This window comes from Salmo trutta, chromosome 1 (genome assembly GCF_901001165.1).
Source record: "Salmo trutta chromosome 1, fSalTru1.1, whole genome shotgun sequence".
Taxonomy (NCBI): Eukaryota; Metazoa; Chordata; class Actinopteri; order Salmoniformes; family Salmonidae; genus Salmo; species Salmo trutta.
In genome coordinates this window covers 78,005,516-78,023,300 of record NC_042957.1, presented here as the reverse complement: position 1 = coordinate 78,023,300, position 17,785 = coordinate 78,005,516, and the positions used below count along the sequence as shown (strand labels likewise).

The 17,785-nt window shown below is 45.2% G+C and overlaps 1 protein-coding gene across 2 annotated transcripts in view; it reads left to right on the top strand.

Annotated features, from left to right (window-relative positions):
- Positions 1-2,247: 2,247 nt before the first annotated feature.
- Positions 2,248-17,785, top strand: part of LOC115208339 (ubiquitin carboxyl-terminal hydrolase 7) — a 59,737-nt gene continuing 44,199 nt past the window's right edge. The window contains exons 1-3 of one of the 2 annotated variants that reach the window (XM_029776314.1): positions 2,248-3,222; positions 13,187-13,288; positions 13,629-13,827. In XM_029776314.1, the coding sequence (XP_029632174.1) occupies positions 3,144-3,222; positions 13,187-13,288; positions 13,629-13,827 (380 nt within the window). In that variant the 5' untranslated portion in view covers positions 2,248-3,143. The remainder of the gene's footprint in view (positions 3,223-13,186; positions 13,289-13,628; positions 13,828-17,785) is intronic. The other variant, XM_029776305.1, reaches the window with a different exon arrangement.

Below are 17,785 nucleotides of genomic sequence, written 5' to 3'. Positions count from 1 at the left end.
TTGTGTGGTGTGTAATGAACCCGACCCAGGGCTGAGCTCATTGCTGATCGAACACCTTCAAGGCTGGAGGCAGACAGGTGTGAATCTAGGGGACCTGTCCTCAAGTAAAGGGAACCCCAGTTTGTGTAACAACATGGACTGAGTGTTAAGTGAATTAATTAAAACATTTAGCAGCTCAGCTATGTTTACAAGACAAAGTTTGAGTAACTTTTAATCAAATGGCTACACAGACTATTTGCATTGCCCCCCTCTCTTCCACGCTGTTGCTACTCTCTGTTATTATCTATGCATAGTCACTTTAATAACTCTACCTACATGTACATATTACCTCAATTATCTTGACTACCTGGTGCCCCTGCACATTGACTCTGTACCGGAACCCACCGTATATAGCCTCACTATTGTTATTTTACTGCTGCTCTTTAATTATTTGTTACTTTTATTTGTTACTTTTTGGGGGGATTTTCTTAACTGCATTGTTGGTTAAGGGCTTGTAAGTAAGCATTTCATGGTAAGGTCTACCTACACCTGTTGTATTCGGCGCATGTGACAAATACAATTTGATTTGATTTTGATTTGATTCTTCACAACGTAGCTATATCATTATTTAATAGGCCACTTTCCTTAAACAGCAGGACATTACAAGTGATGTGTCTGGTATGATATCTATGGTAATCATGGCAGCTTGTTGGTCAAGACCGATTTAGGCCAGTGTGTGTGTGTTCCTGTGTGTGGGTGGAGGTAGATGAACAAGACATTCCAACAGCTTTGGATGAGTCAGCTGAAAAGCTGTTGTACCTCACTACAGCAACTTTCAGCACCCTTCCCCTATCTCTCCACTAGAGGGCGCTGTTTTCCTACAAACAGAACATCTCTCATCACTCAGTTCATATTGCTTCATCTATGATAGGAGGGAAGGATACTCTTCATATTGTAGCTAATAGCTACAACAATAATAAACATACTAGCTATGTATTAAAAACGTACTAAACAAATTCAGTATGAGTGTGTGGGTCCACTATGAGGCTTGAGATATCATTTAATTCCTGTGAACCTTTCAAGTTTACTGCATTTTACAACAGTCCCATAACAATGCAGTAAATAGTGCAGCTAACACCAGTTTTATAGGATTTTAACATATTGTGCCATGTACAGTATCTAGCCTAAGCATGGTCCATATTATCAGGTATGCTATTAGAAATAAACAATCAACTTTAGCCCAACTGTTGCAGCAAAGTGAAAATAAATAGGCTGAAGCATTGGGTATGGCTGTCTGCATTCACCCCCTTTATTTAACTAGGCAAGTCAGTTATGAACAAATTCTTATTTACAATGACGGCCTACGCCAGACGACGCTGGGCCAATTGTGCGCAGCCCTATGGGACTCCCAATCACGGCCGGTTGTGATACAGCCTTGTATCAGTGTATTGTGTCAAAATGTTGCAATGTTCAGTTGTCCAGAGAATTTATTTGGATTGGAAAATTGAAGCTTAGCGACAAAAAATGATGTTGGGCCCTTTCACTCAGTTTTTACACTGCGATATTGACTCATCATATATCCTTAAAACAGAATATACTCCAAAGCGGGAAAAATAATACAATTTATACAACTCTTATCCATAGCACTGGAGAATAAAACTTATGTTATGTGTTTGCAGTGGCTTGTTGCAATTATTTTAAAGAAAATGGGCCCTTTAAGTGCATCCAGTACAGTCCTATTTCTGGTAAACGCTATAACCCAGGGGTGTCAAAATCCGGCCCAAGGGTGTTTTGGGGGGGGAGGAGAGACGAAGGAACATACTTAATATAGGCTTACGTTAAAATGACTACAACCAAATCGAAACTTTGTAAATTATAATTGACTTACATTCATACAGTTTCTTGACTGTGTTCAGCTTGCTAATAATCACCAACATTTAGGCTAGACAGTCAGGGAGCATCGAAAATTCAAAAAAGATGAATAGAGGACAATTTTTGGCACATTTTGACGGCGTGGAAATATAACCAATTTTCAGTGCGGCCCTCCGGACCTCGTTGAAGACCGAATGCGGCCCCCGGAGCAAAATTATTTTGAGACCTCTGCTATAACCCCTTATACCAACTAACCTATAATATTAGCTAGGATTATATTTTGTTTTTTGCCATGAGTTGTAACCTATGATTGCTGACCAGTATATTGGTTAATGAAAAATACACAGTCAGTCAGCGAGCGAGCGACCCAGCGATTGTGCTGTGTGCGGGAGTGTTTAGATCTCCATGCGGATGTGACATTTCAGAGAAGAGCGCGACCGCCATTTTGAGTTTTACCTCAAACTCAACATCACAAACCAAGGAAGCGGGTGAGAGGCTCTGGCTGTGACCGGGCACATTTCTTAATTGAACAGACGTTTGAAATGCGACAAGGTGCTGAATTTTGTTGCTAATAGTAATACGGTGGTTTAATGTGTGGGAAAGTCGATATCGGGCTGTGGCATCGCTATCACCCTAAACTTCTAAATTACTGCGATTCCAAATTAGAAGCAGGTTTGAATGGATAGCTTTTTTCTCTGCTCTCCCCCAGACGAGGGACAATCGGAGGAGCACACGGACTGGGAATATCGAAGGGAAAGTTGTATTTCAATGTGCATCGATCGTTTATGAACATTTGTTTTCCCTGTTTGACTCATTTCGTTAGTTGGCTGCCTTGTGCCAGTTGGCTTTAAAGCAGGGCAACAGTATTTGTTTCTCAGGCTGCAGGTCGTGAGTTGTCTTTCTCACTTCGCCAATTGCCCCATATTACCTGGGGTAAAGTCGGATTTATTTAATTCAACGGGTCTCCCTTTTTGGAGCCGTAGTCATCACCACCGTCGGCGACTTGCGCCCATCAAGGCGCCGAGATTGGGCGAATAGCAAGCAAATACGTCCGCGTTTCTCTGCCTGCTCCTCCACCGACCTCCTCCCCTCAATCCCCGGCGCTGACGGGAGAAGAGGCCGAGGTTGTTTTAGAACAGGCCCAGCCGCCAAGGTTCGACCTGTCTATTCCACCTCCGCACCCTCAAACACCTCACCAACAAGCCAGAAACCGGCTCCCCGCGGAACCAGCAACACACAAGTTCGAGGGGAACAAAGACAACAGGCATCATCCCTTCACAACAGTTGCCAACATGAACCACCACCACACTCAACAGCAGCAGAAAGCCGGCGAGCAACAACTTAGCGAGCCCGAGGATATGGAGATGGAAGGTAAAATGCCACGGGAAGGCACAACAAACGAAAACAATGACATGAAAATAGTTGAAGTGCATAGCTAGCGTGAACTGATGTATCGTTCCTGTAAACATCAAGGCCTGCCACAATGGTCATAACTCATTTTGCTGATGATGCGCCCATTGCAGCAGCATCTGACCTCGTTCGCTCGTTTAGTCAGTAGCCAACGTTAGCTAGCTAAGTTAGTGTTGTTGACATGTCAAATACCAGCGTCATGGATGTAACTAGTTAGTTAGCGTTGGACAACCCGGTAACTAGCCGATACTCGCAAACTACATCACACATGCAACTGGCAGGTTAGCACATTCACGGACTGATTTCTTGCACTCTCACTGTCTGACGTTAGCTAGCTAGCCAAGTTGGCGTGATAAACGTGGCGCAGTCAACTTGGTAGCTAACGTTAGGTAGCTACCGATGGTCAAAACATCCGTTTTGGTTTAACGTAAGCCAACTTGAGTGAAACATTACATAAACCACATGTTTTACAGTACATTTACAACCGCCATATGTCACCTAACAAGCTAACTTAGATTGATTATATGTGGATCAGTTGGCTAGTTAGCAATAGCATGTAAAATTCATTCATCGCGGTTAGCTAGCCAACCTGCTAGTTGCCAAATAAACCGACTCAATAGCTCACTCACGCTACCAAATAAATCGTTTGTGCACGGTCACAGGGGTTACGTTAACACAATTTTAGTCTGAATGTTACACCTCCGTTCATGTTTGTAAACAGTAGCCCACTTAGCTAAAGTTAGCTCGTTTCACTTGACTATTTGAGCCTACGCATGCAGTTTTAACAATGGCTATTAATGACCCAGCAGTATTAGGCAAATGTTGCTATTTACTTACACCTTTGACTGACCAATTGGTAGATAGGTATTTTACAGTGATCGCATGGCTACTGTGCGTTTACTATTTGTCTGTTAACTAGCCTGTGTAATGTATTTGTAATTAGCTAACGCCAGCTCTGCTTAGCCGCGAATCAGCGAACGTTAGCCATGCTACAGTAACCAGGTAACAAGGTGCGATCACTCAGTGGTCCAAATTCAGTGCGTCACTCAGTTTTGTTGTAAACAGTATATGTATAATTTAATAACGTGTATTTGTAAAATAATTGTTTTGCTGTATTATGATTTGTTAACTGAAAATGGTTAGCCTTAGCTAGCGCTTAGTGACGTTATAGGAGGCCTCTCCGTGGACGGGGGTGTGTGGCGATTCCAAGATGGTGGATACTTAGCTAGCGTTTTAAAGCGATCAATGTGAAGCAAGGCCTTACCTGTTTGTTTACGTTTTTTATAAATGAATGGTTTGCATCATCGTCATTGAGACACGCATTTTCAAATGAGCTAGCTATACAGGAAATAATCATGTAGCTAGCTAGATGGCTAACTAATTTAGCAGTGGTGATATCTAGCTGAAAGACCTACTTCATTAGCTAGCAAAGATGTACTAGCTAGCTTACAATTCAGTTAATCAACACAGATGCGTCAATTTGGTTTGCCATACATCAACGATAGTCTAAGCTAGCTGACGAACTAACGTTACTGAAATATGCACTAGTGCCCAAAAGATGCCCAGAAATATTTAATGGAGCACAGCTAGATAGATGGCGTTTAGCCAAGTTTAGGATTCAGCCAACATAAGAACTCGAGGTGGGTGGCAGTGCGGGGTTTATGTTTCTGCGGCAAGGCCTGCATGTGGAGGTTGCATCGACACAGCCATCGCGCGGGGATTTGCTGCTTCATTGTATGAAGACAACGCGTGTGTCTCGCCATTTTTAATGATCCCCATTTGTTGGGACAGTCAACAACATTTCTGACAGTTAAGAAATATTTTCGTCAATAGCATGCTCTTTAGCATTTTGATCAATTGTGATGCACATGATGGAGATTACATATCATTCATCATTACCACTGGGGCATTAGTCCAACTGATATAATCTCTGTTTGATTTATTTACACAATTGATGTTTGGATGAGCAGATTCAGGTCTAGCTGAGGTGCATGGACAAGAGGCCTTCCACTGTAATAGTCATATACATCAACCAGTTGGTTTACATTGGCACCTTGTCATTCTTATAACCATTTTAATTTTAACGTCTTACTAAATGTACCTAACTTAACACCAGTAGTTATTCCTGGCCTGGCCCCTTTCCCATCCCAGCTGCTGAATACTAGCCTAATAGCCATGCACTACTCTTACTAAATGTACCTCATTTAGCACCAGTGGTAAGCACTCCTACTCTGAGATGCAGGACAAACTGATCCTAGAGCAGGACAAACTGATTCTAGAGCAGCACTCCTAATGAGATGCAGGACAAACTGATCCCAGAGCAGCACTCCTAATGAGATGCAGGACAAACTGATCCTAGAGCAGCACTCCTACTCTGAGATGTAGGACAAACTGATCCTAGAGCAGCACTCCTACTGAGATGCAGGACAAACTGATCCCAGAGCAGCACTCCTACTGAGATGCAGGACAAACTCTTCTGGGGACAAAAAAAACTTTGTTTTTACAGCTTTTTCTTTTGTTACATATACAGTACCAGTCAAAAGTTCGGAAACACCTACTAGTTCAAGGGTTTTTCTTTATTTTTACTATTTTCTAAATTGTAGAATAATAGTGAAGACATCAACTATGAAATAACATATGGAATCATGTAATTACCAAAAAAAGTGTTAAACAAATCAAAATATATTTTATGTTTGAGATTCTTCAAAGTAGCCACCCTTTGGGTTGATGAGTCCATATTTTGATGTACTTATATTATACATTGTATTTTCAGTCATAACTGTTATAGAAGGTGAGCTTTTAAACCCCGCCCCAAGCTACTCTCAGTCCATCCCACCCAGGGCCTAAAATGAACACCTGCCAAATGCGGGTAGATTTTGGCATTGGTGGGTAAGATGTCTATTTCACCAGCCATATTGGCGGGTGGTCAAAGCTCCAGTGTGAGCATTTCACCTGCATTTGTGAGTAAAAAATTGTGATATTTTATCACATTTATTGCTAAATAAATGCTGCAGTAGCTTTTTTCAAAGTATTTCTGCTGTTTTTTTTAAAATGGCAATTAAATGAATTGCAGATTTTTTTTAAATCTACCTGCTGCAGTGGCTGGTGGTCCAAAGAGTAAATTTTATGCCCGATCCCACCTATCTCTGTAAACCGCCCTCTTGTGATTTCCAGGTGCCATATATTTTTCAACTGCTGTGATGTTTCATATAAATTCTGAACCTGAGGTTAATGATCATATAATACTTTTAGCAAAAATATTGGTTGATTTATGGTTTTCTGACTCTCCCAACAGCGCTATTTGTAGGGTTAATTTTAGATTAATGTTCAGATTTTTCAGCCATTCTTCAACCTGTGGCCACAAACAAGCTACATGGAGGCAATACCAAAATAAGTGATCTAATGCTTAACTTTTCATAGCAAAATCTATTGGCCCATTCCCTGCATAGGGTAGACCTAAAGGCAGTGCACTATGTGACCTGGTCAAAGGTATTGCTCCAATGTTTCCGTTTTGCTGTGGTGCTGTGCCACCAAAAAATCATTGCCACCACACAACAACAACAAAAATATGGAACATGAACAAATATTTCTGCGGAGGCGCATTTTGTAGATGCAATATCATTCCACATGTACTTTTCCTCTGCAAACAAAACAAGTAAGTAATAAGAAAATCTAACAACCCCATAGTAGAATAGTTTATCTATTTACCTTGTCAGCTTGTTGTTCTATGCTAGATAAATATTCCTTTCGTGGCTCATTCCTGTTCTCAGTGCCATAGGGAGGGAAACGTGCATTGACTTCTTGTCAGAATGCATAACAATTCTTGCAATCTCAAAAACAGCAGTTTTAATGGCTTTTGTTCAAAAGAGAGAAATCCTAGCTTTCCAGTCCTACTTTATTCATTTCTCAACTCCTAAATATGCGCGAACTGCGCAATTTCAAACCCAGGATTATTAGCAGAAGCATGTTAACACTGGCATGTGCCTAGGGGAGAGTGGGGCTAAATGTAATGTCTGTCAATTGTAGGGTGACTTGGGGTACAACGTCTCTCTACCTCCAATTTAATTTCTTTGGAATGACTTAAAAAATTGTGAGACAGATAATATTTTTTGTTGAGCAAGAGTAGTGGAAACCAGGGAAAGTTTTGGGGGGGATAGTGACAAAGTGGTTCTGGGAGAAGTACAGGCAGGGGGCTTATTACCCCGGGTGGCAATTTACCCCAAGTTACCCTAACAGGTAGGCCTACATTATATTCTGTGTTTATGCAAGTTTTTTTGGGACATAAAATGTATCAATATGATAATAACTAGTTAAAAGATTACATATGAGATCTGGTAATGATAAGCTCCCGAGTGGCACAGCAGTCTAAGGCACTGCATCTCAGTGCAAGAGGCGTCACTACAGTACCTGGTTCGAATCCAGGTTGCATCACAACCGTCCGTGATTGGGAGTTCCATAGGGCGGCGCACAATAAGCCCAGCGTCGTCTGGGGTAGGCCGTCATTGTAAATAAGAATTTGTTCATAACTGACTTGCCTAGTAAAATAAAGGGGGGTGAATGCAGGTAGCCAACCCCATGCTTCAGCCTATTTATTTGCACTTTGCTGCATCAGTTGGGCTAAAGTTGTTTATTTCTAATAGCATACCTGATAATATGGACCATGCATAGGCTAGATTTTTTTATATATTTTTTATTTAACCTTTATTTAACTAGGCAAGTCAGTTAAGAACGTTCTTATTTTCAATGACGGCCTAGGAACAGTGGGTTAACTGCCTTGTTCAGGGGCAGAAGGACAGGTTTTTACCTTGTCAGCTCGGGGATTCGATCTTGCAACCCTCTGGTTACTAGTCCAATGCTATAAACACTAGACCTGCCCCCCCATTTCATATACTGAACATGGTACAATATGTTAATAATTTTAACAAATCATTTTTACCAATGTGTTATTGGGCAAGTTTTTGGAGGTGGGCATTCCATTTTTAGGTGGTGTCGGCATACTCATTTTCATTCATTTGAGTAGACTGTCCTTTTTTAAAAAGGCACTAGAACTGAGGGAATAGGGTGCCATTGGAGCTCCTCATCCTTCAACATAAGAATTATAGGAGGGACCCCCCCCCCCCCAACTGCTACACATTTTCCCTGAGGATACTGTATTGCTGCTCTATGTAGGGAATCTCCAATTGCTGGTTTTATTTGGCCTCCCCAAGTTTTCTGAGTAAATAAAAATGTATATATATTTTTATTTTATTTGTTGGACTTAAAATACTGTAAAAACACCAGGAAATCAGCTCCAAGTAAATAACTATTTAAGAAATCTGTTCCCAGGTATTCCCACGCATAATAGAGACGTGATCGTTTACAAATCTAACCTCTCGTGATCGTTTACAAATCTAACCTCTCGCTTGCGTCCCACCTACTCAACAGCTAGTGGAATCCCGTGGCGCGTTATTCAAATACCTTAGAAATGCTATTACTTCAATTTCTCAAACATATGACTATTTTACACCATTTTAAAGACAAGACTCTCGTTAATCTAACCACACTGTCTGATTTCAAAAAGGCTTTACAACGAAAGCAAAACATTAGATTATGTCAGCAGAGTACCCAGCCATAAATAATCAGACACCCATTTTTCAAGCTAGCATATAATGTCACATAAACCCAAACCACAGCTAAATGCAGCACTAACCTTTTGATGATCTTCATCAGATGACAATCTTAGGACATTATGTTATACAATACATGCATGTCTGTTCAATCAAGTTCATATTTATATCAAAAACCAGCTTTTTACATTAGCATGTGACTAGCATTCCCACCGAACACTTCCGGTGAATTTACTAAATTACTCACGATAATCGTTCACAAAAAACATAACAATTATTTTAAGAATTATAGATACAGAACTCCTTTATGCACTCGCTATGTCCGATTTTAAAATAGCTTTTCGGTGAAAGCACATTTTGCAATATTCTAAGTAGATAGCCCGGCATCACAGGGCTAGCTATTTAGACACCCAGCAAGTTTAGCACTCACCAAAGTCAGATTTACTATAAGAAAAATGTTATTACCTTTGCTGTTCTTCGTCAGAATGCACTCCCAGGACTTCTACTTCAATAACAAATGTTGGTTTGGTCCCAAATAATCCATTGTTATATCCAAATAGCGGCGTTTTGTTCGTGCGTTCAAGACACTATCCGAAAGGGTAAATATGGGTTACGCGCCCGACGCGTTTCGTGACAAAAAAATTCTAAATATTCCATTACTGTACTTCGAAGCATGTCAACCGCTGTTTAAAATACATTTTTATGCCATTTTTCTCGTAAAAAAGCGATAATATTCCGACCGGGAAAGCGTGTTTATGTTCAAAGAGAGAGAAAGTAAAAGCATGGGATCCCCTCGTGCACGAGCCTCAGTCTGATGGCCTTCTGATCGACCACCATCCAAACACGCTAAAGTTTTTCACCCAGCGGCTGGAATTACATCATTCAGCTTTTTCCTGGGTTCTGAGAGCCTATGGGAGCCGTAGGAAGTGTCACGTTACAGCAAAGATCCTAAATGTTCAATAAACAGAGCCAAGAAGCCCAAGGAATGGTCAGAGAGGGTACTTCCTGTTTGGAAGCTTCTCAGGTTTTTGCCTGCCATATGAGTTCTGTTATACTCACAGACACCATTCAAACAGTTTTAGAAACTGTTTGAGGGTGTTTTCTATCCAAAGCTAATAATTATATGCATATTCTAGTTTCTGGGCAGAAGTAGTAACCAGATTAAATCGGGTACGTTTTTTATCCAGCTGTGCAAATACTGCCCCCTATCCCCAACAGGCTAAGCAAGGTTTGAAATGGTTAAGTTTTAGTAAAACATATCTGTTTGTGCTTCTTGCATTCAATTTGCAATCTAAAAATTATTTGTAAGTATATTTTTATTTTATTTAACTAGGCAAGTCAGTTAAGAACAAATTCTAAATTTACAGTGACGGCCTACCCCGGCCAAACCCGGACGACGCTGGGCAAATTGTGCGCCGCCCTATGGGACTCCCAATCACGGCCGGTTGTGATCCAGCCCAGGATTGTACCAGGGTCTGTAGTGACGCCTCTAGCACTGAGATGCAGTGCCTTAGACCGCTGTGCCACCTGGGAGCCCACTCGGCAGCCTGGCCCCCTGAAAAGCCACTCAAGAAAAAAAATGGTCCCGCGGCTGAATCTAGTTGAGGATCCCTGGAATAGGGAGTCATCAGGGACGCAGGCTGAGGGACGCAGGCTGAGGGACGCAGGCTGAGGGACGCAGGCTGAGGGACGCAGGCTGAGGGACGCATGTCGTTAGCTGCCTGTAATCCACTTGGAAAAATGAGGCCAGTCTCGTGAGCGTGGCTCACTGGGGCTCCGTATATATACATACACACAGACTCAGTACATGCAACCAGGCTCTGACGCAGAAGGGCATGTATAGGGAAGAGATGACACGCATACTGCTAGGGTAGGTAAGGACACACTATATATTTAAATATATGAGATACTTTTCTGTCATTCAAACTGACTGTAGAATTGCTAACGGAGACAAGGTATACTTCACTGACTCTCACACTATTAGTCTGACTCTCAAATGACACCCTATTCTCTACACCTTCCCTAGGGGCCCAGGCTAAAAGTAGTCCACTATGTAGGGAATAGTGTGCCATTGGGCTCTGGTTAAAAGTAGTGCACTATATAGGGAATAGGGTGACGTTTGAGATACAGACTTCCTGTGTTCTTCTTCAGTAGGCATCTTAGTTGTGATTGATGAAACTAGTCCCAGGCTCTTTGTCTGGGTAATTACCTGCCTGAGTTTCTCCTGTCCCCTTCCTAAAGCAGCTACACAGGCTTGTGTGTGTCAGAGGAGCTCACAGCTTAATCCTTCATTGTTACTAATTACCAGACTGCTGTAGTCGACTGCCACACACACACGCTGCTGCTGCTGCTGCTGCGACACTGCCTCAGCATTACAGTGTTCTTCCTGATGGTTAAAGATGACGAGACAGTGTCCGCATCCTAAATAGGGCCATGGTCAAAAGTAGTGCACTATATAGGGAATTGGGCCCATAGTGCACTACTTTAGACCAGAGCCCTATGTAGGGAATAGGATGCTATTTTGGATGCGGAAAGCATGTTTAGATTGCAGGGAAATTAACTTCTGTTCTAAATATTAAACACAGACATCACAAGGAAACCACAATACAGATCAGTGTTTTAACCTGACCCAGTCATCATAACTATAATACAGATCAGTGTTTTAAACTGACCCAGTCATCATAACTATAATACAGATCAGTGTTTTAAACTGACCCAGTCATCATAACTATAATACAGATCAGTGTTTTAACCTGACCCAGTCATCATAACTATATAATACAGATCAGTGTTTTAACCTGACCCAGTCATCATAACTATATAATACAGATCAGTGTTTTAAACTGACCCAGTCATCATAACTATAATACAGATCAGTGTTTTAAACTGACCCAGTCATCATAACTATAATACAGATCAGTGTTTTAACCTGACCCAGTCATCATAACTATAATACAGATCAGTGTTTTAACCTGACCCAGTCATCATAACTATAATACAGATCAGTGTTTTAAACTGACCCAGTCATCATAACTATAATACAGATCAGTGTTTTAAACTGACCCAGTCATCATAACTATATAATACAGATCAGTGTTTTAACCTGACCCAGTCATCATAACTTTAAACAGATCAGTGTTTTAACCTGACCCAGTCATCATAACTATAATACAGATCAGTGTTTTAACCTGACCCAGTCATCATAACTATATAATACAGATCAGTGTTTTAACCTGACCCAGTCATCATAACTATATAATACAGATCAGTGTTTTAACCTGACCCAGTCATCATAACTATATAATACAGATCAGTGTTTTAACCTGACCCAGTCATCATAACTATATAATACAGATCAGTGTTTTAACCTGACCCAGTCATCATAACTATATAATACAGATCAGTGTTTTTAACCTGACCCAGTCATCATAACTATATAATACAGATCAGTGTTTTAACCTGACCCAGTCATCATAACTATATAATACAGATCAGTGTTTTAACCTGACCCAGTCATCATAACTATATAATACAGATCAGTGTTTTAACCTGACCCAGTCATCATAACTATAATACAGATCAGTGTTTTAACCTGACCCAGTCATCATAACTATATAATACAGATCAGTGTTTTAACCTGACCCAGTCATCATAACTATATAATACAGATCAGTGTTTTAAACTGACCCAGTCATCATAACTATATAATACAGATCAGTGTTTTAAACTGACCCAGTCATCATAACTATATAATACAGATCAGTGTTTTAACCTGACCCCGTCATCATAACTTTAAACAGAAGACACTGATGTTTCAGGAACCAAAATGTTTCTCTGCATCTTGTCTAGTTGTGGATGTTTGTATTGTGTCTGTTGTGCATCATGCTGAAATAACATGCTGGTAGATGTTGAGCCTCTATTTGAACGGGATCGTTCCTAGCTAGTGGACTGTGTGCATCTTCCCCTTCATATCATCATAACAGTGAGAAACAACATATTTCTGTTAGGCCCGGGACGATGCCTGTATCTCAGTATTTTTTTCCTTGGCAACAAATGAAACCACGAACCAGACTAAATGTGTTTGTTACATACAGCAGGTTTTTAAAAGGACAATGTGATGTAACTTGGAAAATACATGACTCTGGATGACAACATAATGATGGTTGTTTTTAACATCAGGGCTGTTTTCCTAAACAAGTTAAATCCACCTGGCGTTTTGTTTCCTTGATACTAAGGAGTATCTCCATGCTGGTGTTTTCCAGCCCTGATATCTCTGTTTATCTGACGACCGTCTTCCTCTCTGTGTGGTGTATGTGCAGCTGGGGACACAGACGATCCCCCGAGAATCCCAGCCAACCCGGTGATTAACGGCAACGTTGCCATGGCAGACGGACACAACACAGAGGAGGACATGGAGGATGGTGAGGAGGACTCACCTGCACACACACACACACACACACACACACACACATACACACACACACACACACTGATGGCCACCCACACACACACACACACACACACACACACTGATGGCCACACACACACACTGATGGCCACACACACACACACACACTGATGGCCCCACACACACACACACACACACACACACACACACACACTGATGGCCACACACACACACACTGATGGCCACACACACACACACACACACACACACACACACACACACACACACACTGATGGCCACACACACACCTTGATGGCCACACACTGACCCTCCTCTCCTGTGTGTGTATCTAGATACCAGCTGGCGGTCGGAGGCGACATGTCGTTTTGTGGTGGAGAGGTTCAGCCGGCTGAGTGAGTCTGTTCTCAGCCCGTCCTGCTTCGTCAGGAACCTGCCCTGGAAGATCATGGTGATGCCTCGCTTCTACCCAGACCGGCCGCACCAGAAGAGTGTTGGCTTCTTCCTGCAGTGCAACGCAGACTCCGACTCCACGTAAGTCACATGATACAAACACACACACACACACACACACACTCGGGGACCAACGCCTTAATCATTAGGCCCTTAGTGCACGCACACACAGCACGCAGGCAGAGACCCTGATCGACACACACACACAGCACGCAGGCAGAGACCCTGATCGACACACACACACAGCACGCAGGCAGAGACCCTGATCGACACACACACACACAGCACGCAGGCAGAGACCCTGATCGACACACACACACAGCACGCAGGCAGAGACCCTGATCGACACACACACACACAGCACGCAGGCAGAGACCCTGATCGACACACACACACAGCACGCAGGCAGAGACCCTGATCGACACACACACACAGCACGCAGGCAGAGACCCTGATCGACACACACACACAGCACGCAGGCAGAGACCCTGATCGACACACACACACAGCACGCAGGCAGAGACCCTGATCGACACACACACACACAGCACGCAGGCAGAGACCCTGATCGACACACACACACAGCACGCAGGCACAGACCCTGATCGACACACACACACACAGCACGCAGGCACAGACCCTGATCGACACACACACACACACAGCACGCAGGCACAGACCCTGATCGACACACACACACACACAGCACGCAGGCAGAGACCCTGATCGACACACACACACACACAGCACGCAGGCAGAGACCCTGATCGACACACACACACACACAGCACGCAGGCAGAGACCCTGATCGACACACACACACACAGCACGCAGGCAGAGACCCTGATCGACACACACACACACACACACAGCACGCAGGCAGAGACCCTGATCGACACACACACACACACACACAGCACGCAGGCAGAGACCCTGATCGACACACACACACACACACACAGCACGCAGGCAGAGACCCTGATCGACACACACACACACACAGCACGCAGGCAGAGACCCTGATCGACACACACACACACACAGCACGCAGGCAGAGACCCTGATCGACACACACACACACACAGCACGCAGGCAGAGACCCTGATCGACACACACACACACACAGCACGCAGGCAGAGACCCTGATCGACACACACACACACAGCACGCAGGCAGAGACCCTGATCCACACACACACACAGCACGCAGGCAGAGACCCTGATCGACACACACACACACACAGCACGCAGGCAGAGACCCTGATCGACACACACACACACACACATCACGCAGGCAGAGACCCTGATCGACACACACACACACACACATCACGCAGGCAGAGACCCTGATCGACACACACACACACACACACAGCACGCAGGCAGAGACCCTGATCGACACACACACACACACACAGCACGCAGGCAGAGACCCTGATCGACACACACACAGCACGCAGGCAGAGACCCTGATCGACACACACACACACACAGCACGCAGGCAGAGACCCTGATCGACACACACAGCACGCAGGCAGAGACCCTGATCCACACACACACACACACACACACACACACACACACACACACACACACAGCACGCAGGCAGAGACCCTGATGGACACACACACAGCACGCAGGCAGAGACCCTGGTGGACACACACACACACACACACACACACACACAGCACGCAGGCAGAGACCCTGATGGACACACACACAGCACGCAGGCAGAGACCCTGATCGACACACACACACACACACACAGCACGCAGGCAGAGACCCTGATCGACACACACACACACACAGCACGCAGGCAGAGACCCTGATCGACACACACTCACACACACACACACACACACACAGCACGCAGGCAGAGACCCTGATCGACACACACAGCACGCAGGCAGAGACCCTGATGGACACACACACACACAGCACGCAGGCAGAGACCCTGGTGGACACACACACACACAGCACGCAGGCAGAGACCCTGATGGACACACACACACACACAGCACGCAGGCAGAGACCCTGGTGGACACACACACACACACAGCACGCAGGCAGAGACCCTGGTGGACACACACACACACACAGCACGCAGGCAGAGACCCTGGTGGACACACACACAGCACGCAGGCAGAGACCCTGGTGGACACACACACACACAGCACGCAGGCAGAGACCCTGATGGACACACACACACACAGCACGCAGGCAGAGACCCTGGTGGACACACACACAGCACGCAGGCAGAGACCCTGATGGACACACACACACACAGCACGCAGGCAGAGACCCTGGTGGACACACACACACACACAGCACGCAGGCAGAGACCCTGGTGGACACACACACACACACAGCACGCAGGCAGAGACCCTGGTGGACACACACACAGCACGCAGGCAGAGACCCTGATCGACACACAGCACGCAGGCAGGCAGAGACCCTGATCGACACACACACACACACACACAGCACGCAGGCAGAGACCCTGATGGACACACACACACAGCACGCAGGCAGAGACCCTGATGGACACACACACACACAGCACGCAGGCAGAGACCCTGATCGACACACACACACAGCACGCAGGCAGAGACCCTGATCGACACACACACGCAGGCAGGCAGAGACCCTGATCGACACACACACAGCACGCAGGCAGAGACCCTGATCGACACACACACACAGCACGCAGGCAGAGACCCTGATCGACACACACACAGCACGCAGGCAGAGACCTTGATCGACACACACACACGCAGGCAGGCAGAGACCCTGATCGACACACACACAGCACGCAGGCAGAGACCCTGATCGACACACACACACAGCACGCAGGCAGAGACCCTGATCGACACACACACAGCACGCAGGCAGAGACCTTGATCGACACACACACACACAGCACGCAGGCAGAGACCCTGGTGGACACACACACACACACAGCACGCAGGCAGAGACCCTGGTGGACACACACACAGCACGCAGGCAGAGACCCTGATCGACACACAGCACGCAGGCAGGCAGAGACCCTGATCGACACACACACACACACACACAGCACGCAGGCAGAGACCCTGATGGACACACACACACAGCACGCAGGCAGAGACCCTGATGGACACACACACACACAGCACGCAGGCAGAGACCCTGATCGACACACACACACAGCACGCAGGCAGAGACCCTGATCGACACACACACGCAGGCAGGCAGAGACCCTGATCGACACACACACAGCACGCAGGCAGAGACCCTGATCGACACACACACACAGCACGCAGGCAGAGACCCTGATCGACACACACACAGCACGCAGGCAGAGACCTTGATCGACACACACACGCAGGCAGGCAGAGACCCTGATCGACACACACACAGCACGCAGGCAGAGACCCTGATCGACACACACACACAGCACGCAGGCAGAGACCCTGATCGACACACACACAGCACGCAGGCAGAGACCTTGATCGACACACACACACACAGCACGCAGGCAGAGACCCTGATCGACACACGCACAGAGAAACACAGCATTGCTTCATTTCTCTTCGGCCCTGTTTCTAGCGACTACCTCATGGTATATGTATCCTGCTGTCTCCATGGACGTCACATGATACAAACAGACGTCATGGGTGGGATCTGAACCCCGGCCTCCTGCTGGGGAAACCAACTTAACCGTTCATTAGGACAAGACATTTCATCTTGGGTCCAGGGAGGCGCTTTTTTTGAAGTTGTAGGCTGGGTGACGTGAACTCATCACGAGAGCATGTGTCCGACTCACCTCCTCTACGCACGCACACACACACACACACACACACACACACACACACACACACACACACACACACACGATTACTTTCCCCATCAGACTTTTTATTTTGACTTTTTAAGTGGAAACACGGCCTTAGTTCATGTGTGGTGTAACATTTAAATGTGTCCCCCTGCTTCCTGGTCATGCCATGCTGAAGTAGTTTCCTGGTGTAACGTGTAAATGTGTCCCCTTGCTAGGTCCTGGT